The sequence below is a fragment of the Symphalangus syndactylus genome, chromosome 1 (assembly GCF_028878055.3).
Source record: "Symphalangus syndactylus isolate Jambi chromosome 1, NHGRI_mSymSyn1-v2.1_pri, whole genome shotgun sequence".
Lineage (NCBI taxonomy): Eukaryota > Metazoa > Chordata > Mammalia > Primates > Hylobatidae > Symphalangus > Symphalangus syndactylus.
This window is the reverse complement of record NC_072423.2, coordinates 27,260,767-27,286,813: the sequence shown is the minus strand read 5'-3', so window position 1 is coordinate 27,286,813 and position 26,047 is coordinate 27,260,767. Positions and strand designations below refer to the sequence as shown.

Genomic DNA, 26,047 nt, shown 5'->3' with positions numbered 1-26,047 from the left:
CTCCAGGGAATGGCGCCTCGGGTCTAGGCCGCCGAAGCGTTCCGAAGGGGGACGATTCCCTGCTGCAGCGAAGTGTCCCTAGAATTTTCACAAGGAAACCCTGAGCTTCTTCGCAGTCCTCCTCTTTCCCTGACCCACCCTGTCCGTCAACGCACCCTCCTCCCGTACCCCAATATTCACTCCTCTCCCCAAGTCCTGAGCGTGCTTAAACAGAGTCGAAACAAAACAAGCATGTCTTTAATTCTCCTCTCAAATAGTTTGAAACTACTTATACAAAAGTTTCTCAAACTCTATTTTTCCGCCTCCTCTGCTTCCCTGTTATGGTTATCTGGGGGTCTCCAAGCCTCCTGGGAATGGCCAAGTTTAGGAGCTTCAGCCTGTTTGGGCCTGGAGGCTCCAGCGCCTGCGGGGATGGGAGCGGCGTAGCCAGCGGGGCCCGGCAGCCTGTTGCCCTCCAGCTGCAGGGCTGAGGTCCGCGAAGTGTGTTGAGGCGGCCACAGGGCCTCTCCTCAGGCCTGAAAGTCGCCCTTCTCCCCGTGCGTCGGGAGCAGGCGCATGGCCCTGAACTATGCCTGGCGGGTGGCTTGCAGGCGACAGGGAAAGAGGGGCCGAGTTCCGGGGGGGAGTCCCTGGGAGAGAGGATGCGGGTACGGTGCGGTCGGCCCGGGGTCGGGTCCGAAGACGGTCTCCAGTGCCCCTAGAGGGCCTGCCACGGCTTCCCGATGGCCTGGATGTGCTCCTTGGCTTTCAGACGCAGCGCCGCGATGCTGCTGTTGCGCGGGTCCGCCTCGTCCAGCGGGAACTTGTCCCCGAAGCCGGGCCCGCACGGGTAGGAGGGCGGCGGCGGCGCGAGAGGCTGCAGGCCGGGGCCCAACGGCGGGGAGTTGAGGAAGGGCGGCGGCGGCGGCGGCGGCGTGTAGCTGGCAGGCAGGCTCTGCGCCAGCGGCCCAAAGCCCGGCAGGCTCTGCAGCGCCGTGGCGCCCCCGCCCGGCAGCGGCGGCCCCAGCCAGGACTCCAGCGGCAGCGCGCCCCCAGCCGGCCCGCCACCGCTGCCAGGGCCCGCGCCGAGGGGCGACAGCGTCGCCGAGGGCGGGGAGCGGCTGAAGGAGAGGAGAGGCGAGTCCTGCAGCTTCATGGAGGACACTTCCAGCTTCTCCTGCCGCCGCCACTTGGCCCGTCGGTTCTGGAACCACACCTGCAGGAGAGAGCACAGGGGCCGTCGGGCGGCAGCGGAGGCTGCGGCCGCGTCCCCAACTCTGAGCCGGTTCAGCCCGGCGGGCTCCACTCCGTCCCCCTCAAATAAAACTAGGGGCGCAACTGTTATGCACCTGCCGAGAGAGGCCCGGATCTTCCCTCCTTCCACCCACTCCGACTCCTCCCACCTCGCATTCTCTTTTCTTTTCCATCCCCTTTCTCTCTCTCTCTCTCTTTTTGCCTCTTCTCTCTATTATCGCCTCTTCTGAGTCTCTTTGTCCCATCCTAGTCCTCCGTGGCGTCCCACCCTTTTCTCTGTTTATCCATAGCTGTGGTTGTATCTGTTTCCAACTCCTAGTGCGTAGCAGAAGCTCAGAAAAAAAAGTGAATTTAACTCTGCAATCGGATCGTAGAACTTTGAAACGAGATCTCACCAATTTTCTGTGACCTGCTAGTTGGCAGCCCCTCCTAACAGTTTAGACTTGCTTCTTCTCTGTATGGTACAGCTCTAAGTTGCTGTATTTTGGTCTCAGACTTTCTCTACTTTACCTACCCTTTGTCTCTAAATACAGGTATAAATAAATATTGTTAAGTAGAGTAATTGGCAAGAATGGGCTTAAAATTCAGCTCTTTTCACGGATTACTGGTTATGATAACTAGATAGGAGCAAGTGGGGCTTATTTTGTCCCAATCATATTTGAATTGCTGCTTTAATATTTTTATTTTTTATTTAATTGATATCTGCTTACTATTTCTGCTGTTTGTTATTACTTTCAAAGAGTACAATCATTCCAGTCTATTAGATCTACTTTTACATTACAAAGTTAATTTTGACATTACCCTAAGACCTTAGCTCAATGACAAGGTTTTTTGCTTCTTCTTCTTTATCAATACGAAGTCCTTGCCAAGAGTAACGTCGGGTTCTTCCAATGAAACTTCATTACAGATTTGATAAAAGCGCTGGAAAATGTGTAATTACATTTTTACTACCAGTTCCACCTTCACAGGTAAGACAGAAAATCCATTTAGCAGAGAACACAAAAGAACTTCAGCCAAACCGGTGGCTTTAGTGCTATATTTATGAAGGGAAATGGGGAGATTGTTGCAGCCTCAGAAGGGAGAAAGTAATTTTCAGTCAATAAGGGAAGGGGACCCCAGAGGAGAGCTGAAAGAACAGCAATCCAGCACCTAAACACCGCAGGGCAAGCGTGTGGGAGGCTCCAATTAGGGAGAAAAAGAGAAACAACAAAAGTGTAAGTACCCTGTACCATCCTAGAAAAGATTCATCTGCATATCTAAGGCCTCAAGTCTCCCTTAAATATTAGATATTTGCCAACAGTAGAGAAAAGAAACACTGATTTGGGTGAGGGCTCCTGTCCCACCACCTCCTCAGCTTCTCTGTCTATCCCACTCCATTCCCTACCACATCAGCTGTAGCCTTCAGATCCAGTGTTATAGACAGAAGGATTGAGGTCGGTTATTGCAATGCTCTACTGCTGCCCTCAGTGTGGGAGATCCTACCTAGTATCTCTACCATCTGATTACATCATAGTCATGTGTTAAGAATGGCCATATGCTGGGTGCTGTGCTGGCCCTGTGGTCACAAAGAAGTCACAGACACTGTTCTCAAGGATCTCACAACTTAGAGGAGAAGCCAAAACCCTTGAACAAGTAACGAGGGAGGATGCCGGTGGGCTCAGGTGCCCAGGGAGCTGAGTCTGCTTTGCTTGGATTCTGTAGGGTACTGGAAGGCTTTGCCTCTCCTTTTCTCTCGTATTCATTCCCTCTCCCATCCTTCCTTTTTTGAAAGCAGGTGATAAAATTTCCACCCCTTCAGTGAAATCATTGCAGCTTTACTGCCCCAAATTAGGAGACATTGAACTGTCCTTGCTGTTTAATTCCAAGTCACATTAGGGAATTATATTTTTTTAAGCCATGACTTTTACTCATTACTTTCAACTCTTGAACTAAGCAGAAAAGAAAAAGGAGCAGCTTGTCCTCTTTTACTTTTAAGACATGGATAAAAGCTCCGAACACTTGAATATTCTCATTTCCTGGAAATCTAATTTATTAGACACACACAAAAATCCCATCTTAGTTCCACTGCCTTTCAGATGCAGTGAAATTTGTTCCCAATGTCTCTCTTTCAGCCCTCTGTAAACTCTCCCAATTTGGAAATCCTCCCAGATTTTTCACAGATGACTAGCAAATATTTAAGGCTTTCAAATATTTTAATGATCAGGGATTAAAGATAATTCAGCTTTAATTAAAGCGAAAACCCCTTTACAATAAAAAGAAAAGGCCTTTGCAGCAAGAAGTTTGGTTGGATGTGCACCAGAAAAGGAAAAGTCAGTTTCTTAAATAAATCCACCCAAAGTTTCAACTGCGAGGTGCCAGGCCCTTCGCAAGGAAACAGGCTTTTCGTTTTCAACTCGGTATGCGCAGCTAGTGACGAGGGTGGCATTTGGGGCCCCAATCCTGTCACCCTCGATCCCTACCTGCATTCCCTTTCCACTCAGCAACCCCCAACTCCTTCCTGGCTATGTCTAATGAGCTGTCGGCCTCTTCATCTCGCAAGTCATTCCCATCTTCTATTTTGAGTTTAGAAGAGGGAAACCCCCAAAGGGAAGCTCGTACTACACACCGGAGCAGACTGCTTGAAGGGTGGTGCACAGGGAACATCGAAGATCTGTGCCTCTCCCTTGGGACTCTGGGCGTGCCAAGTCGAGGAAGGACAGTAATAAATGCATGGACGCCCGTGAATTCCGAAAAGCATTGGCTGCAATTTGGGCCTCGGGCCCTCCCGGATCCCAGTTCCTCAACCTGGGCGCTTTACCTGGACCCGGACCTCGGGTAGGTTGACCTTGCCGGCCAGCTCCTCGCGGCTGTACACGTCCGGGTAGTGGGACTTCTCGAACGCGCGCTCCAGCTCATGCAGCTGGTACGTGGTGAAAGTCGTGCGGTTCCGCCGATGCTTTTTCTTGGGCTGTTCCTCCTCTGACAGTTTCGCTTCGCCGGTGGCTGGCCCGACGGGCAGCCCTGGGCTCGGCCGTGCCTCCCCGGGCTCCTTGGGGCAGTAGGGGCGAGGGGCTGGGGCGACGAGGCCCGGGAGGGTCAGATACACTCCCCAAAGCACCCTTGGGCCGACCCTGCCTCGCCGTGGGCACTAGCCAGCCCGCCTGCGGGCTCCGAGATGGCCCGGGAGGTCCGGGGTGAGGGCGGCGATGAGTCCTAAGCTTTCTCTGAATGCAAATTGGAAGCTCCTGCCATAGACAGAGTCCCCAACCCCGCGCCCAGGTGCCTTAATAAAAGTTAAGGAAGGGGCGCTCTCGTCTGGCCAACTCCTAAGCTCGGGCTCCCGAAGGGCCTCGCACAGCCGGGGGTGCGCACTCACCTTCGTACTCGGGGGCAGGCGCCGGGGCTGGCGGCGGGGAGGGCTCGGCGCCTCCCTCGGGCGCCTTGGGGCAGGCGGGCCGAGCGCCCAGCCTCCTATCCCGCTCCTTCGCGCCCCGGGCGCCCCGCTCCGCCGGGAAGGTGCCGAGGATCCCGTCTTCCTTGGTAAACCCCAGGATGGCCTCGATGCTGTGCAATCGCGAGGTGCTCCCGCCCGGGCTGCGGAGCAGGTGGCCGGCAAGCGAGAAGCTCCCGTCGGCCATGGCTGGCGCGCAGCCCGGCAGGTGCATGGGTAGCGCCGGGAGGCCGGAGGGCGCTTTGGAGACGGAGAGGAGAGGCTCGAAGCCGGGTCTTCCCGAGTGCGGCTGTGCAACCCGACGGGTCCCGACCCTAAGTCAAGCTCCGCGGGAGAAGCCCGCCAGGGCTGCGCACGCTGGGGGTGGCCGAGCCCTCAGCCCGCTGCAGCCTTAGTCCCAGAAGTCGGAAGTTCGGGCTCAGGGTAGCTGGGGCTCTCCGCGCTAAAGGCGGGGAGCCAACTGACCCTCGGCTCCTCCCCTCTCGCCCTGGACCCAGCCCCTTCTCTTGGCCCCTCCCTACACAGAGGGGCGTGTCCTCACCCGGCCCAGCCACAGGGTCCTCTCGTGGCCACCCCCGGGCCGGCACTAGGAATATTCCCCTCCCACCTCTTGATCCGTTTTAAGCTTTACAAACACACTCCGGGGATCGGCGGCGGGATGCTTGAGGGGCTCGGGAACCTGGTCGGGGCGCACCCCTAGTCCTGCCTCAGTGGGGCCTACGGCCTTGGGCTCATCTCTCCCCTTGCGTTTGTCTCCCTCTACTTCGGGCTTACCCTCTCACTTCAGACTACCCCTTGGAGATCACCTCCCTCCTTGGACGCACCGCTCCCCAGCTTCAGACGCGCCCCTCTCGCCCCCTCTGGCTTACCTCCGCGGGGCCGCCACCCTGGCCTGTGCCCCCTGGAAGCGCCGAGGCCCAGCCGAAGGCTTCCCAGCCCCGCACTCGTCCCAGTTTCAATTTCCCCTCTCTGGCTCCCTTTTCTGGACCCACTCCTTTCTTGGCTCGGTTGTAAGAAGTCCAGGACCTCGCGTTTAGTTTGTCCGTCTGTATCTGTTTTAACTCCTCCCAGTCCCCTCGGACTTGAGCGCCGGCAGCCTCCCTCCCTCCCCCCAGCGCCCACCCCAGGGCCATTTATGTCCGCAAGTCTGGTGACCTCTAGCGCCCGATCGCCCAGCAGGAGACTGGAAGCCCCGAGTCGGATGTGCCGCCGGGCTCAGGTCCCACAGGAGACCCACTTGGAGTTCCTCGCTCCCACCCCCTGTCCTGCGGGGAGGGCGGGCTCCTTTACTGCTGTGCAGCGGTGTCGCACTCCCGCCTCCCTCCAACACTCCGGGCCAAGGAGATGGCCCAGAGCTGGCTGGGGAAAGACCTTCTCCCGGGGAAGAGGCCTCGCGCCACCCCGAGGGTTCAGGAGTAATTGGCTTGCAGTTCTTTCTCCTTTGGACCCCCTCGAGGCTTCCGTGGCCCACAGTGACTGATTGGCCATTTGGAAAGATGATTTGATAGGGTGAGTGTGTTTCACCTCCCGCAGCACGGATGGACAATGGCGCTGTGAACGTCGCGCCCCTCAAATCTGAGGCGAGACCTGAGGCGGGCGCTTGGCCTTCCCTGAACTGGTGGCCTGAACCGTGAATTAAAATGCTTTCCTATAAAAGCTCAAGGACCTAGAGGACAACATCCCTAAAATCTCCTTTTCATTTGGCGCTCTGATCTCCACAGCAGGGGCGTCTTCTTTATCCCGCTTGCGTTCAGACAAGCGTTTGCTGCGTCCCTTTAGAGGGCAAGGCAACCGTCGAGGGCCACGTTGTGGGCATCAAACAAATTGGGAAAGGCCAGGGCCGTTGGCCTAGTAGAGTTTAACGTCCAGTCTGGAAGACAGGACAAAGGAAGAGTGAAAACACACATCCTCAGATCCCCCACCTTTAAATTGGTGTTAGAAGGATATTTGCGGACGACAAGTCAATTTCTTAAGGATCATTCAATGGTTAATTCCCCGTGATGGGCATATCTACTTTTAATAAAACTATATAATAGCAAACTAAAGTAAGGGCAAGCATGTGACTGCAGGAGATAGAAATTGAACTAATTCAAGTCAGAAATTATTTTTTAAGAAAAAAGCTAAATTAATGAAAGTTAATAGCACTTTACAGTGTTCACATATTACTTTTATTTATTTATTTATAATTTATTTGTTTGTTTATTTTAGAGACAAGGTCCCTCTCTGTTGCCGAGGCTGGAGGCTGGAGTGCAGTGGCATGATGGTGGCTCACAGCAGCCTGGAACTCCTGGGCTCAAGCAATTCTCTCGACATGTCGCTTTGTAGGTTTCAGAATCTTCTCACATTCTTCATGTCATCTGATCTTCACAACCCTGTGAGGTGAGCAGGACAGACATATTGGTCCCCATTTTACAGAAGAGGAAACTGAGGCTCAAAGTGATACAACTATTAAGTGGAGGGGTCAGGACTAGAACTCAGGCCACTGACTCCTTGTCCAGTATTTTCTGCCTGCAGCTCATTTGTAATTATTATTGTAGTGTGTGATCTTTTTGAAAAGAATCAAAGCCCATCTTAGCCTGCAGTCTGTCTTTAATCCTTCCCTGAGACTGGATTCTGCATCTAAGAGGTGGAGGTAGAAGCAGTTTAGCTCCCAGAAGAAATAAAGTCAGAGCCTATAGAGAGTGGGCTTTGGGTACTGGCATCAAGGGCAAATTAACAAACCCTCTGGAAAGTTCCCTGACAGACCAGGTTTTGCCTCCTCCTCCGCCCCTCCTCCACCTTTCCAGGGCCCACAAATGGCCTGGTGGCACCCGACAAGGTCTGACTGCCAGTGACATAGACCAGGTGGCTGACATGCTGAGGTGGTGGTGATCAGAGGGCAGCCGTGGGGATAATTAATTGGTATTTGTTGTTTCCCCTCTGACCGAGAGTGCTTTTTATGCAAACTTCCCCAATATTAAACTGATCTCGATAATCACCGCTAAACAAAGATTGGCAGCATTTTCTTAAGCTCCTGCCCACACGCTGCTAAGGGGTTTATGGCCTTGTTTTCCAAAGTTAATTCCTCTGGAACTGCCCAGCTCCTCCTAATAAGTCCAGGTGAGGTTAGCTTTTATTTACTGTTTATTTCAGAGTCTGGGGGAAAAGCAGAAAAGACTTCAACAGCCACTGCGAGGGCAGGGGTGGTGGCGATGGGGGTGGGGGAGACAGGGCAGAGGAGGACAAGGGGGAGTTGGGGCTTCCTTTGTGCAGGACATAAAGAGCTAGTCAGTACCATTGTGGGCACGGCGGAGGGTACTCCAAGCAATCAGCCGGGGGTCATTGTTAGGGGCTAATCTACGTGTGTATTTCCCAAGAACTCGATTAGGGAAAATGAATGGACTGGGCCATGTCCCTAATTCTTCTAGCATGAAGCTGCATTTTTCCAGCAGTTAGGCTAGCTCATAATCAGCCCTGCTTCAGCAACAGTAAGGAGCCTGGCTTCTGAACCCCACCTCTGATTAATTCATTAATTCATTAGATGGATCAAAGAAAACCCCCTCCTCCTATCCCCCACCTGCGGCCAACCTTAGACACAGATAAAGCCCCATTAAACTTGGGATGGTTGGGAGACACACATTTCCAAAAATGAGGAAGTTGTAGTATAAAGCGGCTCCTTGATGGTGGCTGTATGGAGAAGGTCCAATTTCTGGAAGTATTCTGGATGAACAGTCTCACCTACAACACGGAGGAGAAATGCATATCCCTGTGCACTGGACGGAGAAGGAGAGGGATACCAGTGAATTAAGGACATTCAGCCACAGCCTCTAGTCATTTCACCTCTTGGCGATGTTTTACATTAGGGTGAAAATGTCTGTGGAAAGGCCTATGACATATCAATTCATAAAGTGTATCAAATCAACTTGATTGTCTGCATGTAGATTGTCCCCACAGCAGATGTATTTTAATCCTGAAATAACTCTCCCTGTGTCATGCCACATTCGAGGACCTCCTCCTCCCACTAGCTGATACATGTGCAAGAAAGGCAACTTAGTTTTAGCCAGAGCAAAACACAACTCATATAATCACTAAACACGCACACACATCATACATGCACACTGAAGTTCAACAAATTCAATTGTCAAGAGTTAAGAATACATAAAAGAGCTACTATTTATTGAATACTAAGTATATGTCAGTGGGTATATGCCATACGCTTTTGAGTATTATTTTACATGAATTACCCAATTTAGTTCTTACAATAATCCTATGATGTAGATGCTGCTATCATTATTATTATTAGAGACAGAGTCTGGCTCTGTTGCCCAGGCTGGAGTGCAGTAGCATGATCACAGCTCACTGCAGCCTCAACTTCTTGGGCTCAAGCATCCTCCCACCTCAGCTTCCTGCAAAGCTGGGACTACAGGTGCAGGCCATCACATCCAGCTAATTTTTGTATGTTTTTTGTAGAGATGGGTTTTCGCCATGTTGCCCAGGCTGGTCTTTAACTCCTGGGCTCAAGCAATGTTCCTGCCTTAGCCTCCAAAAATGCTGGGATTACAGGCTTGAGCCACCGCACCTGGCCAGTAGACACTGTTGTTATTCCCTACTTTACAGATAAGGAAACTGAAATACAGAGAGGTTCTGTAACGTGTCCAAGGTCACACAGCTGGTTTCAAGTAGAGCCAGGATCTGAACCTAGGTGTTATACTCAGGAATGCTTCCTTCCGCTCACCACATGTGCTACCCCCGACATAGTATGTGTATTAACATGCACCACTAATTCTCCAGTCCCCGTAAGAGAACCAGCAGATAAATTAAAGCAAGAAAATTTGGGAGTCAAAAGTAACAGGAATAATATAGTTCAGAGTGATGTGGGGATGAGAAAGATATGATGGATGGCCTATAATTTATTAAGTCATTTTAGATGGTTACAGATTTGCTAAAAAAAAAAAAAAAAAAAGGTATACCATTCAGCTTTCCAAGACTATCTCATGAAGTTTAGGGAGTTTTCCCTGTTCTGAGTTTCAAATCACTCTCAGTGGTTTGTGAACAATATATTTTTAAGTATCTAAAAGATATTTTTCAGCACTGGCCTTTGATGCTGTGAATTCTCCCCTATATTGTATTATATATTGCATATCATGGGCGAGTTGCTGGCAATGGTTGCAAAAATATCAGTAGTTAAGCTCTTTCTAATACTGACATTGCATCCAGAGATAAAATACACTATGCTTGTTCATCTCTCACTACCAGATCTCCCTCATTTATAAAACATTAGCTACTTGAAGCAACCCACAAGGTATATCAGAAAAATGTTCTTAGAGGTGCCTACCAGAGCCCCATTTTTACATGCAGGCAACTAACAATGAATATCCTTGGCCACTTTCAGAAATATATGACCTTGACACATATGATAAAGACGTTTCCAGTATAGTAGTTTACCTCTTACTATGACAATCTGTATATTCTCTAGTATTTTCAGACTAGATTGAAGCAAATGTTGATATAAGGATAGTGTAGTGAATAATAACCCCATCAGATAATCATGACTGAAAGACCATAAACCAACAAAGAGATGGGCCTCATGTAGACATTATGGGTTTAATTGAGAGCCCTCTCAGATGGGCATATGGAAGCAAACATTTCATCTTGTCACACGACGAAATGAAGGGCAGTTGGGAGCTGTTGTTTCCCAGCAGTAATACCCTTTTTGAAGGCTTTCCTTTCACCTAAGAATAGGGACCACAGCTCTCTGCAGACCATCCAGCAATTAGCAAGAAGTCTCCTCCTTGGGAATTTCCATCGTTTCCCCATTATGATATTTTTGGAAACAGCATCACTTAAAACTGCCCTCCCACTTAGTTTCCTCTTATTTCAGGGGATCATATATTGAAGATGTAGAAAAGGAACTTCGATGATTATCTGTTCTGTTCTCTTATTTCTAGCCCACATTTTAACATTTTAGATGTGAAAAATGTGTGGGCCCAGAGAAATTCAGCAGTTAGCCCAAGGTGAGACAGAGTGTTTGTACTAGGGCTTGGACTGGAGGCCAGGTCCCAGACTCCCAGGCTGTCCACTGGGCACTCTGGCATTAGCAGCGCCATGCTGAGCTCTCAGGCTGTTACACTCAGATGCCCCATGCTTATAGTTAGAGAAAGTCAGTGCGTGAATTGTGGAGGAATGTATTTGTTGTGCAAACACAGTGAAGTTACTCTTCACACACCTCCCCCATCATTTACCAACCCAATTATCTTGGTTCTGAGCTTGCTTTTACAACTGATGCAAGTTCAAGTAGCCTCTCGGTAAGAGGAAAAATTCCCTTGGCAATAGATTTGCAGGGATTTTTGGCAAACAGCTAATATTGCTATGCATTGGTGTGCTGGAATCAGCCCCTACCGGCTTGTAAGACCTTATGGTTAAGCATCTTCCCAGTTCTGAGTTCAGTGATTCATCTTAGTAGCTTGAAATCAGCCATAGTGGTAGTAATTTCACCATAGCAATTGGCAAACACTAAAAATCAGATAGTCCCCCTCTCAACTTAAAAACTAAATGATGTTTAAACATTACTAGCGTATTACTGCTCCTACCTCATTAAAAATGAGGAAATCAGGAAGTGTTTGTTATTATTATTATTTATTATTAAAACTAAAACAAAACCATGATTGATGGGGTGAGAGATGTCTACCTTTTTACTCAGAAATGAAAATTTATATCATTATCTCAGAATATATAAACAAGAGGGAACTTGGATTTCTGCCAAATAAATGGACTTTTTTGAGTTGTTAGGAGCAAAGCTATATTAAGATAATTCCTCTTTACTTGTTTTCTAATTAAACTAATTGAATTCAGAGTGTCTAGGGGGAAGCACTAAAGACATTTATCTTGAGGGGATGATGGTCTTGAAGCCTATCAATCCTCTTAGAGTGCTAAGAAGGCAAATCCAAGGATGCCCATTTTGCAGCAGCCCTGACCCAACCCCCACCCGGGGTTTGGCCGGCTCTAGTCTTCTTCACAGCAAGGCAGTGTTCTACTGAAAATCATCTGGCTTCCAGTTCTCTACGACCTCCGGTTTTCTTTCTAGCTCACTGGCTGCTCCTCGGCAGTATCCTCCCTGGATTCCTCCTCTTGTCCTTGACCTCTCAAAGCTGGAATGCCCGGCCCATCCCTGGGTCCTGCTCCCTATTTAGACTCACTTTCTTGATGCTCTCCTTGACTCTACTCCGGAACTCTTTCTGACTCCTGTGGTTTATCGACTGCCTATTAGGCATCTCCATTTGCATGTGTATTGAGTACGTGTTAGAAACAGAGTTGCCGAATAGGACTTCCCTCCTGCACCTGTTCTACCACCGTCTTCCTCATATCTATAAATGGCTGTTTCACTCATATGTCTCAGACTCTAAGCCATACATTTCTCTTTCTATCACCCAGTTTGTCAGGCAATCCTGTTGGCTGTAGCTTCAACATATAAACAGATTCTGATGACTTTTCTCCATCTCCAATCTGGTGCAAACCACCATTCATCTCTATAGGGCTCAAGTGATCCTCCTGCCTCAGCCTCCCGAGTAGCTGGGACTACAGATATGTGCCACCATGTCTGGCTAATTGTTTTGTATTTTTGGTAGAGACGGTGTTTCACCTTTTTGGCCAGGCTGGTTTCCAACTCCTGACCTCAGGTGATCTGCCTGCCTCGGCCTCCCAAAGTGCTAGGATTACAGGTGTGAGCCACCGCACCCAGACTCCTTTCTGTTCAGATAAATAATTATAGCACAACTCTGGTTCAGATCCATAAATATGTATTGGGTTACTCTCCTTCTCTTCTAATTCAAAGTCAATGTACACATTCTTATTCCCCCAAATGGAAGCTGCCTGCTTTAACATATTCCATTTTATGTTTTAATTTGGAGAGTGAAAAAAAACCCAGAATGCAGCTAACTCCTGACAAAGCACGAGCTACTCACAAGCAGAAACAATTCAAAGGCCAGGACTGTGTCTCCTACTTCCTTTTTTAGAAATGTGTGGTTAAATACACACAACTAAAAATGTGCCATTTCAATCATTTTTGAGTATATGGTTCTGTGGCATTAAATACCTTCATATTGCTGTGCAATCATCACCTCCATCCATCCCCAGAACGTTTTAATCTTCCTGAACTAAAATTTTGTATCCAGTAATCAAAACTCCTCACCACTCCTGGTCCCCAGCCCCCAGCAACCATCTTTCTACTTTCTGTCTCTAGGAATTTGACTACTCTAAGTATCTCATGTGAGTGGGATCATAGAGTATTTGTTCTTTTGTGACTGGCTTCTTTCATTTAGCATAATGTCTTCAGGTTTATCTGTGTTGTAGTATGTGCCAGAATTTTCTTTCTTTTTAAGGCTGAATAATATGCTAGTGTATGTATATACTACATTTTTCTTATCCATTAATCGGTTGATAGACACTTGGGTTGCTTTCACCTCTTAGCTGTTGTGAATGATGCTGCTATGAACATTAGTGTGCAAATAACTGTTTGAGTGCCTGCTTTCAATTTTTTTTTTTTTTAAGACGGAATCTCTGTTGCCCAGGCTGGAGTACAGTGGTGTGATCTTGGCTCACTGCAACCTCTGCCTGCCAGATTCAAGCGATTCTCCTGCCCCAGCCTCCCGAGTAGCTGGGATTACAGGCGTGCGCCACCATGCCCAGCTAATTTTTGTATGTTTAGTAGAGACGAGGTTTCACACTGTCACCCAGGCTGGGCTCAAGTGATCCGCCTGCCTCGGCCTCCCAAAGTGCTGGGATTACAGGCGTGAACCACCGCACCTGACCTGCTTTCAATTCCTTTGAGTAAATACCCAGAAGTGGAATTGCTGGATCATATGGTAATCTTATGTTTCATTATTTGCGGAACTGTCACACCGTTTTCCACAGCTGCTGCACCGTTTTACATTTCCACCAGCCACACACACGGTAGATTGTGAATCCTTGCCAATTCTTGTCATTGCTTGTTATTTTCTGCTATTAAAAAAATAATAACCATCCTAATAGGTGTAAACTGGTATCTCATTGGTTTTGGTTTGCATTTCCCTAATGATTAGTTATATCATGACTTTCTGCATTTGTTTATTGTCCATTTGCATATCTTCTTGAGAGACACACCTACTCAAGTCCTTTGCCCATTTTTTAATTGGGTCGTTTGTTCTGTCTAGAGTTTGTAGAACACTTTATGATTAGCAAGATGACTAACAGAAGGCTAGAACACAATCAACTCTTGATTACCTTAAGCTAGTAAGAGGTGCACAGAGAACCACAAACATCAGATTGTCTCTAAATGCCATATGTTTGCTTTGAAAATGCATTAGCATCAATGTTGAATCATTCACACTTGAATTATCCCTTCCCCATCTTGGCTGCTCAGCACTTCAACTTTGTCTCCTTTTCATGTTTCTTACTCAGTTCCATTTCTTCCTCACACCTTTAATTACCATGCCATCCTCCACAGATAAAAAAATATGTGTGTTCTAGTAAACTAAGCCGAGGTATTGTTAGAGAAGATAGAGTATGTATTGCATGTGTGTGTGTGCGCATCTGCGTGCATACGTTTAGGGAACTACACTGCAAGTCGGCTATAGAACAAGCTTTCCCCAAACTGCTCCACTCTACAGGGTCTTGGGGAATTTCTAGCAGTGTCCAGTGCACAGTGAGCTCTTGAGACTCTTAGTTCCTGTTTTGTGTTGACTAGGTGCCCCTGAAAATTTATATGTTGAAGTTCTAGCCCCCAGCACCTCAGAATGTGACCTTACTTGGAAATAGGGTTGTTGCAGATAGTAATTAGTTATGTTACAATGAGGTCATAAAGAAGTAGATGGGCCCTAATCCAAAATGACCGGTGCCTTTAAAAAGAAAGGGAAATTTGGACACAGACTCACACCCAGATGAAGGCAGACATCAGGGTGTTGCTTCTACAAGCCTAGGAACACCAAAGACTGCCAGCAGTGACCAGAAGCTTGGGGAGAGGCGTGGAACAGATTCTCCCTCGCAGACCTTGGAGGAAACCAACCCTGCAGACAGCTCGATCTCAGACTTGCAGCCTCCAGTATGGGAGACAATCGGTTTCTGCTGTTTAAGGCCCCCAGTCTGTGATACTTTGTTATGGCAACTCCAGCAAATGAGTACCGTTCCCTTCCCTTATTTGCTGTCTTCCTTACCTTCATGATAGGCCCCCTGCTGTATTTGTTAAAAAGCTGGTCTGTTTTATTATGCTTCCCTACCAATCTCTGGGAAAGTCTTGTCTTCCTTGAGGTGCCCAAGAAAAGGTGTAGTTGATTTTTGGTGAGTGTTGAGGTCGGATGAACTTTTTTCATCTCACAGATACGGCCAGATCTCTCCACCAGTGTTCTTTGCACATCACACTTTATTAAATTTTGATGAAGCTTGTGAACACACTGTAAAGCCTCAGTTAAATTATTCCAATATTGTTTTATTAAAAGTATTATTTTTTCCAGCTCTATTGAGGTATAATTGACAAATAAAAATTGTATATATTCAAAGTGTACAATGTGATGATTTGATGTGTACATACACATTGGGAAATGATTACCACAGGATTTTTTTTTCTATTTCTGTGAAAAATGCCATTGGAATTTTGATGGGAATTGCACTGAATCTGTAGACCACTTTGAGTAGTGTGGAAGTGTTAATAATATTAATTCTTCTAATTCATGAACACAGGATATCTATGTATTTGTGTTTTGTTTAATTTTTTTCATTAATGTCTTATAGTTTTCAGCATACAGATCTTTCACCTCCTTGGTTAAATTTATTCCTAAGTATTTTATTCTTTTTGATGCCATTGTAAACAGGATTTTTTTCTTAATTCCTTTTTGACTAGTTTTTTTGTTACAGTATAGAAATACAACTGTTTTTTTGTGTGTTATTTTGTATCTTGAAACCTTACTGAATTTGTTTATTAGTTCTGACTATTTTTTGGTAGAGTCTTTAGAGTTTTCTACTTATAAGATCATGTTATCTGCAAACAGAGACAATTTAACTTCTTCTGTCCAATTTGGATGTCATTTATTCATTTGCGTTTTTTGTTTGTTTGTTTGTTTTTTGTTTTTGTTTTGAGACAGAGTTTTGCTCTTGTTGCCCAGGCTGGAGTGCAATGGTGCTATCTCAGCTCACTGCAACCTCCGCCTTCCAGATTCAAGCGATTTTCCTGCCTCAGCCTCCCAAGTAGCTGAAATTACAGGCCACCGCCACTGCTAATTTTTTGTATTTTTAGTAGAGACGAGGTTTTTCCATGTTGGTCAGGCTGATCTCAAACTCCCGACCTCAGGGTGATCTGCCTGCCTCAGCCTCCCAAAGTGCTGGGATTACAGCCGTGAGCCACTGCACCCGGCACATTTGTTTGTTTTTTGCCTAATTGCTCTGGCAAGGACTTCCAATACTATGCTGAATAGATGTGGTGGACGTGTGCACCCTTGTCTTGCTCTGGATCATAGGGGAACACAGTTGAGAGTTGTGTTATCTGTGGGCTTGTCATGTATGAACTTATTATGTTGAGGTACATTCTTCCATGTCTAATTTGCTTAGAGTTTTCATAATAAAGATTAGAGCAGAAATAAATGAAATAGACACTAGAAATACAATAGAAAAGATTAACAAAACTAAAGGTTGTTTTTCTAAAAAAACAAAATTGACAATTTTTTAACTAGACTAACCAAGGAATAAAAGAAAGAGGATCCAATTATAAATAAAAGGGGAGACATTACAATTGATATCAAGGAAATAAAAAGGCTCATAAGAGACTGCCATGAATTTGTGTTATTCTAAGATAACCTAGAAGAAAAAAACTCCCAGAAACATACAATTTACCCAGACTGAATCATGAAGAAATTGAAAATCTGGATAGATCAACAAGGAGATGAAATCAGTAACTTAAAACCTCCCAACAACAACAACAACAACCAAAAATCCAGGACCAGATAGCATCATGGGAACTTTAACGCCACCCTTCTGAAATTCTTCCAAAAAAAAAAAAAAATGAAGATAAAGGAACCTTCCAAATTAATTTTAAAAGGCTAGCATTACTCTTATACCAAAGCCAAATCAGGACAGTATAAAAAAAGATAATTATAAGTCAATATCCCTGATGAACATAGATGAAAAAATCCTCAGTAAACCCAATTTAACAGCACATTAAAAAGATCATTCACCACGATCAAGTAGGGTTTATCCCTGGGATGCAAGATTGGTTCAACAGTAAATCAAATCACTAATATGACATGCCACATTAACAGAATGAAGGACAAAAATCACACGATCATCTCAACAGGTACAGAAAAAGCATAAGGCAAAAGAACATTCCAATATTCTACATTCTGAAATTTAGTATAAAGCTTGCCTATTTTGTAGACTTTGTCAAGCTTTTGCTGCCCTAAAGGCAAATCAGATAGTTCATGGTCCTACAGGAAAGGGCAAGCCACAGTCTCCTTTTCCTTCTCCCCCTTTCTCCTGTTCCTGGCCTTAGTCATTGTCAATGCCATGTTCATCTCAGTAACATTACTGAGCTGGATACCATGAGTTAACTTGGCATGTGCCATCTCATTTCATTTCAGAGGTCAATATTATTATAACCCTTCTTTCCTGAAGTCTCCATATTCAATGTATGCCTGAGTTCCTTTGGCTCTGCTTCTCCACCACCGTGCAGGCCACCATCTTATCTTGCTTGGACAGAGGATTGAATTAGCCTTCTAACTGGTCTCCTTTCTGCTACTCTTAGCTCCCTTCTCTCCACTTTCCACGCAGCAGCCAGATAACTGTTGAAAAATATAAATCAGATCATGCCACTCCCTGCATAAAATTTATCCAAAGGCTCACTGTAACAGGATAAAATCCAAACTCCTTGCACTGCTCTAGAAGACTTGCTGTTTTTCCACTTCTCACATCTCCTGATTTAACACTTCCGACTCTTTTCCTATCCTTACCAACTTGCTCACTGAGCTGCACCCCCCTTGGCCTCTTTCCTCTTCTTGAAATCCTCCAAGCTCCTTTCTGCCTCAAGGCCTTTGCCCTTCCCATCCCTCAAATATTTGCGTGACCTCTTATAATCCCATTTTTTTAATAGCACCTACTACTCTCCAAACCTATCTTCTTTATTTTACTATCCGCCTCCCCTCATTGGAATCTTAGCTACGTGAGAATAGGGACCTTACTTCTTGGATCTCCAGCACCCAGAACATATGTTGCACACAGTGGTGGTTGAGTCAATGAATAACTACAAGGAACTGTATTTTTCACATAAGGAAGCAGTTAAGCAACTTGTCTGACTTCACACAGCTATTAATTGGCACAAGCATACATTTTTTCACATTCTTATACTCAGTCATCTGGAGTTTTTCTAAAATATTAATTATTTCCCATGTGTTTGGAAAATGTCAAACTGCTTAGCTTTCCTTCCCAAGTAGTCCACAGAAATCATTTGATCACTTTCAAAAGGCATTTCAGTCCACTCCAGTCTTGTTAGCATCAGCGCTGGCTGGGGTTTCCTCCACCGCCTTTGATGTGAGCGTTCATTAAATGAGGAGACAGGGGTTCCCATGCAATGCCATTGCCATCTTGCTCAGAACCCACACCACTCTAGGGAATGTCATTTTTTTCCCCCAAGGCGACTCCAGCAACTCTACTGTTTAGTTTACTTTTACAGTTCACTGTGATTTTATGAACATTTGTTTGTTGATTTTTATTGTGCTTTCTCCTTTGACCCCTTAAGCCCTAAAAATGCTGATCCTATGTGTTCTGATGAATCGAATTAGCCCCTTTTAGCCACCAGATGCTTTCAGTAGGGTTTACAAGATGCTCCCCAGAAGTGTCTTCATTCAAGTGTTGGGAGTTTACGGTGCTTACTGCAGGGTGTGTGCATTGTCAGTTAAGTGAATGATCTTTAAAAAAACACAACTTGGAAATCTTCAAGGGTTTCTGAAATGAGTTAAGAAAATAAGTAAACATCATTTTGTACATACATGATATCTTTCTTTAACTCCAGAAATTAGATGCCATCTAAGAATGATGTCTTTAGCATATAAACGGAGTTGTAAAAATATATTGTTTTCAAGGGCTAGCTACATTTTAGAGGTGGGTAAAGGAGCTAAACTTCAGCACAAGTAAATTTTTTATACTAGTCTTTCTACTTTTGGTTAGGTTTGAAATTTTTCCATAACAAAAAATATATTTTAAAAGGCAAAAAACCACAAGGTTTCTAAATCTGAATTTAATTTGTATGATTTCAAAATTTATTACATTCTCCAAGCATAATTTTTGCAGCTCTCAAAACTGCTCTTTCTAATGCAGACAAGCAAAGGTTATTATGGTCCAGGAATTTCACTTCTGAGTGAAAATAATTGAAAGCAGGAACTTGGACAGATATTTGTATACCCACGTTCATAGCAGCTTTACTCTTAATAGGCAAAAGCAACCCAACAGTCCATCAGCAGATACATGGATAAGCAAAACATACAGTAGAGCACTATTCAGGCTTAAAGAAGAAGGAAATTCTGACACATGCTACAACACGGATAAATCCTGAAGCCATTGTGCTAAGTGAAATAAGCCAGTTACAAAAAAACAAATACTATATGATTCCACTCATGTGAGGTACCTAGAGTAATCAAATTTATAGAGACAGAAAGTAGAAAGATGGTTGCCAGGGACCAGGGTGAGAGGGTAGTGGGGAGTTACTGTTTAATGGGTATAGAGTTTCAGTTTGCGAAGGTAAAGTTCTGGAAATGGATTATGGTGATGGTTGCACAGCAATGTGAATATACTTAATGCCAATGAAATGTACACTTAAAAATTGTGAAGATGGTAAATTTTATATTGTGTATATTTTACTACAATTAAAAAAATTAATAAAATGTTTCTTTTTCTTCTTTCTTCTTTTTCTTTTCTTTCTTTCTTTCTTTCTTTCTTTCTTTCTTTCTTTCTTTCTTCTTTTTTCTTTCTTTCCTTCCTTCTTTCTTTCCTTTCTTTCTTCTTTCTTTCTCTTTCTTTTTTTCCTTTTGAGACAGGATCTATTTTGTCACCCAGGCTAGAATGCCGTGGTGCAATCACAGATTATAGCTCACTGCAGCCTCTCTCCTGGGCTCAAGCAATCCTCCCACCTTAGCCACCTGAGTAGCTGAGATTACAGGCAGGCACCATCACGCTCAGATAACTTTTTTGATTTTCAAGTAGAAACAAAGTCTTGCTACGGCCTAGGCTGGTCTCAAACTCCTGAGCTCAAGGGAACCCGCTGCCTCAGCCTCCCAAAGTTCTGGGATTACAGACATGAGCCACTATGTCCTGGCTAGAATTTATTAAAAGGGAAAAATTTAAACAAAAACAAAAATAGGGAGACTCTGAATTCCACTGCAGTGAACACTCAAAGTCTGTTTACATTCTTCTTTCTTTTAAAATTGTTATTTCTTCAAAGAGCCACATTACAGTCTTGGGGTAGAAATTTCTTGTTGAGGTTTTCTAGTGATTTACTAGAAAATACTAGTGGTATTTTTTAGGGAATACATTTTATTTCTCCAACATCTTCAGGGCACACATGTGGATGTAACACCTGCTGATAGTCATTTTAATAAAAACATGGACTGGCCACAGACATAAACAAGAGGAAGGGGAAGAGAAACACAGAAGTCTCCAGGAGCCCCACATCCATGACCAGTGGAACATTCTGGGTTTAGCACGGTGCTGGATCTGAAAGTCCACAAAAAACATGCTACTTGACACTTGAACGCTTGGGAGCACCAGTCTTGTAAATGCCTATAAGGATAACAAGACATAAGTTCTCCCTCCAGAATTCTTTTGGTTAGACTGTCACTATATTTTATTTTATTTTGAGACAGTGTCTTGCTCTGTCACCCAAGCTGGAATGCAGTTGTGCGATCTTGGCTCCTTCGCCTCCTAGGTTCAAGCGATTCTTGTGCTTCAGCCTCGCGAGTAGCTGGGATTTCAGGTGTGCACCATCATGTCCTGCTAGATTTTGTATTTTGAGTAGAAGTGGGGTTTCACCATGTTGGTCAGGCTGATCTTGAACTCTTGGCCTCAAGTGATCCACCTACCTTGGCTTCCCAAAGCGTATATTTATTTCATTTTATATGTTATATTTTTAATTGCATTAAGAAATATAAAATTCTTATAGAAATTGGAATTTTTTGGTGAGAGTGATATTTATATATTGCTCAATGCTTTGAACCCTTAAATGAAAGTTCTAAACATGAATATTAGAATATGAGACAAATATCTCTCTGAACTATTGGGCAGAGGAGAAAATGGGAGCTTAAAAATGCATAGAGAATCCCAAATGTCATTGTATCTTTTTGTTTCCATCTCTCTTCTGATCATACCTTTTTCACTAGAGCTGTTGACAAGTGGAGAAGTTTATTCATTTCAGCTTCATCATTTAATCATAAAATATAAAGCATTTATTAAGAAAAACTTAAAACATGTAGTAAAGTTGAAAGGATTATAAACACCATGGACCCACCATCTAGGCTCTAAAATTAATATTTTTTCTATATTGTTCTATGACACCTGTTTATCTCTCTAACTACTCAACAATCTCTTATTTTTTTGTGTACTTTTAAAAGTAAGTTGCAGACTTCAGTGCATCTCACTTCCAGATACTTCAGTATACACTTAATTAGCTAGAGCTCAATTTTTTTTTTAAGGATTCTAGCCTAGTGTGTTTGTTTTAGATGAAACTGCCAGAACTTTCCCTAACAATATGTAATATATACAAGAATCCTGATTGTTCCATATTCTCACCAAAACTTGTTGTTGTCAGTCTTTTAAATTTTAACATTCTAGCAAGTCTGTGGTTAGTTTTCATTTTCATTTCCCCGACGATTACACTGAGCACTTTTTTATATGCTTGTCCATTTGCATACTTTACTTTGCTAAGTGTTTGCTCATATTTTCTGCCCTTCAAAAATTAGTTTTAATTTTTTATTATTGAGTTGTAAGGGTTTAAAAATATATATATCAAAGATCTCAGTCCTTTGTCAGATATAAATTTTGCAAATATTTTCTCCCAGTCTGTAACTTGGCTATTTATTTTCTTAATGATAACCTCTGATGAACAGGAGTTTTAAATTTTGATAAGGCCTAATTTATCAATTTTTAAATTTTTCTGTTCTCTAGAAAAGCTCTCCTTATTCCAAGATTACAAAAATTTTCTTCTGTGCTTTGTTCTAGAAGCTTCACAGTTTTAGTTTTATGCTTAGGTCTGTGATCCACATTGAATTAAGTTTCTAGATATGGTATGAGATAAGGGTGCAGGTTTGCCATGTTTCAGCACATTAAGAAAAAGACTTTCCATTCCTTCATAGGATTGCATTGGTATCTTTGTCAAAAATCAGTTGGCCAAGAGATGGAGGTTAGTGGTTTCTAGGGCTTGGGAGTGGGAAGAGGGAGGACAGATGTGACTATAAAGGAGTTGAATCAGAGAGATCTTTGTGATGATGAAACAGATCTGTATCTTGATTGCAATGGGTGTATGAATCTACAGATGTGATAAAATGGCACAGAACTATACACACCCATTATACCACTGTCAATTTTCTGGTTTTGATATTGCACTGTAATTATATAAGATGGAACCATTGGCAGAAGCTGGGAGAAGGGTACATGGGACCCTTTCTGTACTATCTTTGCAATTACCTGTGAATCTATCATTATTTCCAAATAAAAATTTAGAAAAATCAGTTGACATGTAAGTATGGGTCTATTTCTGGTACCAGTATCGATCAGTACCAGTATCAACTGGTACCAATACCACCCTGTCATGGTTACTGTAGCTTTATAGTACAGCCTTAAGCAAGTGGAGTAAATCCTCCAAACTTGCTTTTCTTTTTCAAGATGGCTCTGTATATCCTACTACACTTGCCTTTCTAGTTATATTTTTGAAACAGCTCATCTTTTTCTACATGATAGGATTATGATTGAGACTGCACTGACTCTATAGATCAATTTGCTGTTTATCGATAGCATGACAATATTGAATCTTCTGATCCATAAACATTTATTTAAGTATTCTTGAATTCTATCAGGAATGTGTTGCAATTTTCAGTGTACAGGCCTTCTACGTCTTTTGCTACATTTATTACTAACAACTTTATGTTTCCTAATGCTATTGGAAATAAAATTGTTTTAATTCCATTTTTGAATTGTTTGCAGCTAGTATAAAAAATGCAGTTGATCATTATATACTGACACTGTTTCCTGCAACCTTACTAAATTAACTTATTAGTTCTGGTGGTTGTTTTATAAATTCCTTGTAATTTTCTGTATTAGTAATCATGTCATCTGTGAATAGAGATAGTTTCACATCTTTCTTTCCCATCTTTTCTTTTCTTCCTTTTTTTCTCCCTTATTGCACTGGCCAGGGCCTTGGTACATTGTTGAAAAGAAATAACAAGACTAAATTTCTTTGTCTTGTTTCCATTTCTAGAGGAAATTATTTAATGTTTTACCATCAAGGATGTTAGCTGTTGGTTTTTCAAAGATGCTCTTTATTGAGTTGATAAAGTTTTATTCTAATCTTAGTTTGCTGGGAGTTTTAAATCAACAGTGGGTGTTGGATTTTGATAAATGCCTTCTCTATTGACATAAATGATTATATGGGGTTTCTCTTTTTATTGTGTTAATATGGTGAATTATATTTATTGAGTTTTGAATGTTAAATTAAATCAACCTTGAATTTGTAAGATAAACCTTATTTGTTCATGATATATTATCCTTTTTCTGTATTGCTGGATTTTCTTTTTTTCATTTCTTTTTTTTTTTTTTTTTTTTTTTTGAGACAGAGTCTCCCTCTATCACCCAGGCTGGAGTGCAGTGGCGCGATCTCAGCTCACTGCAACCTCCTCCTCCTGGGTTCAAGTGATTCTTATGCCTCAGCCTCCCAAGTAGCTGGGACCACAAGTGTACGCCACCACACCCAGGTAAATTTTTTGTATTTTTAGTAGACATGGAGTTTCACCATGTTGGCCAGGCTGGTCTCGAACTCCTGATCTCAAATGATTTGCCCACCTCGGCCTCCCAAAGTGCTGAGATTACAGTGGTAAGCCACCACATCCGGCCTGGATTTTATTTTCTATTAGTTGTCAAGAGTTTTAAAAATTTAAATTCAACAGAGATATTGGCCTGCAATTTTCTTTTTTTAAAATAATGTTTTTGTCAGGTTTTGGCATCATGATTATATTTGCCTTATAAAATGACTGGAGAAGAATTTCTTCTTCCTCTTTCTGAAACAGTTTGGGGAAGATTGTGCTATTTTCCCTTAAATATTTGATAAAAGACACCAGTGAGGCCATCTAAGCTTGGTGTATTCTTTGTGAGAAGGGTTTTAATAATTATTTCTATTTTTTTAACACATAGGGTTATTCTATATATCTTGCATCAGTATCTGTGAGGTGCATTTTTTTCAAGGAATTTGTTGAGTTCACCTAAGTACTTGTCAAGTTTATTAGCATAAAGTTCTCCATAATATTCCCTTATCCTTGAATATCTGTAGGATTTGTAGTGTATCCCCTCTTTCAATGTTGACATTGGTCATTTGTGTACTCTTACTTGTTTCTTAAGCAATTCAGCTAGGTGTCTGTCAAGTTTGTTGATATTTTAAACAACCAACTTTTGGACTTCTTAATTTTTTCTATTGTTTGTCTGTTTCCTATTTCATTGGTTTGTACTCTCTAGTGTTTCCATCCTTCTACTTACTTTGCTGAGTTCTGTTATGTTTTTCTGAAGATTATTTTCATTTGTTTGTTTGTTTCATAGTCAGCAAATGTGGCTGGATTCAAACTCAAAACTCTGTTTCTCCTAAGTGGGCAGTAACAGAATTCTTAGTTCAGTTTGTTTAGCCTTCACTGGGCTGCTCAGAGTATGCCTGATCTATGCATAGTTCAGGGATTAGCCAGGATCTTGAAGAGACTTTATACACAGAATTTAAAATCCCCCTCCTATAGCTCTCTCCTTTCTAGGATTCACTCTTTCATTTTGCAGTGCTGTGGGCACCCCAAACTCTGCTGGTTCTTCAATACATTAAGGCTGCAGGTTTTCTATCTGAGTTTTAGCTGTCTTACTTGGCTTCAAGTGGGGTCTGCCTGCAGATGAAACCTGTAAGCAAAGGAAAACTCGCCAGTGCTTTTTCCTTCTTCCCAGTTCAGGTTTCATTTCTCTCCAGTGTGGACCTGCTTTTGGCTGCTTCCAGTGCTTTCAGGCAATTGTTTCTTTGTATTTTGTTCATAGTTTATGGTTGTTATTTGCAGGAGGGTTGATCCAGTAGGAGCTTATTCTCCACTATCAGAAGCCGTAAGCTCTAGTTTTTTCACTTTTAATTTCACTCCTCTCCCTGTGTCTGATGGTTCTGTTTGTAAGTAGGAATTGGCTAAATTTCTAGTGCCAGGAGCAAAACCAAGTTACTTACATAACTCATAAACTAGATCAGTTGGTTTCTGGGTAATTGAGCTCACTATATCAATAGTCTTTCAAAAGTAGAACTCCTGCTTCATTGTACTGTGGGAGTCCATATCTAATTGGGACTAGACTAACTCTAAGCAAAATTGGGAAGTCCATTTAATTTGTCTTCTTGGAATTTATTCTTTAGCACCTTTCCCCAGAGTCATTATGGTTCCTTCTGCCTGGATAGAAATGCCCCCCTGGATCTCTAGATTTTTCTCTCCATAGGTAACACTCTATGTTCCTGATCCCCTCTCTTTTAGCATCTATCAAAACTCTCTTTTCCTCCCCACCACTCCTGGAGCCTGATGTCCCTTTGCTCAGGTGAAGCTAGTAAAGGGACTGAAACCTAGTTCTGTGGCAGTGGCAATGGGCTAATGTGCTCTCTTTCACAAGATAAATCTCCACAGTGACCACCCTGAAACCATAGAATGAATTACAGAAGGTAGAGTAATCCAGCCCCTTCGTTTTCACTGTTGAGAAAATGGATTTCCAGATAGTATAAATAACTGGTCCAAGGTCATGTGCTAGTGGAGTTGGGACTAAAATCCTCATTCCTGACTATGAGTTGGCTCAGGAATGGCTTCAAGCATCAAGTCCAGTGGCAGGGTATGGAAGGGGACAGCATTGCTGCCTTCTGCATGGTTGGCTTCACTCCTAGACATTGGCAGTCAGCGCTCAATTACCCAGTGGGTTCACAGTGTTCTTACTGTATAATAAGAATCGACAAAAAGAAGTAAGGATGTCTTCCTGAAAAAGTGAAAACTGAGAGGGGATATATCAAAGCCTGAGTGGGAATGTAGGCACAATCTGTGCAGTTTAATTCAACAGAACCATGACCAATGGATTAAAGATGCAACCATTTTCAGCTTAAGACAAACAAGGATTTTCTAACAACTAGAGCTGTCTACAAATGGA

General features: G+C 43.5%; 1 protein-coding gene across 1 annotated transcript; it reads right to left on the bottom strand.

Moving 5' to 3' along the window:
- Positions 1–215: 215 nt before the first annotated feature.
- On the bottom strand, positions 216–5,125 carry RAX (retina and anterior neural fold homeobox). The gene is made up of 3 exons (XM_055297626.2): positions 4,589–5,125; positions 4,031–4,284; positions 216–1,195 (listed from the first exon to the last, which is right to left on the bottom strand). Exons 1-3 carry the CDS (start codon positions 4,875–4,877, stop codon positions 698–700), a joined length of 1,041 nt encoding a protein of 346 aa, XP_055153601.1. The 5' UTR covers positions 4,878–5,125; the 3' UTR covers positions 216–697.
- Between the last annotated feature and the right edge of the window lie 20,922 nt (positions 5,126–26,047).

Bases quoted from the DNA above. Each gene is read 5' to 3' on its own strand.
- RAX (XM_055297626.2), bottom strand. From the start codon at position 4,877: ATGCACCTGCCGGGCTGCGCGCCAGCCATGGCCGACGGGAGCTTCTCG. The intron at 4,285-4,588 runs GTGAGTGCGCAC...TCGTCGCCCCAG, and splicing joins GCCTGCCCCCGAGTACGAAG to CCCCTCGCCCCTACTGCCCC. The intron at 1,196-4,030 runs GTAAAGCGCCCA...TCTCTCCTGCAG, and splicing joins TACCCGAGGTCCGGGTCCAG to GTGTGGTTCCAGAACCGACG.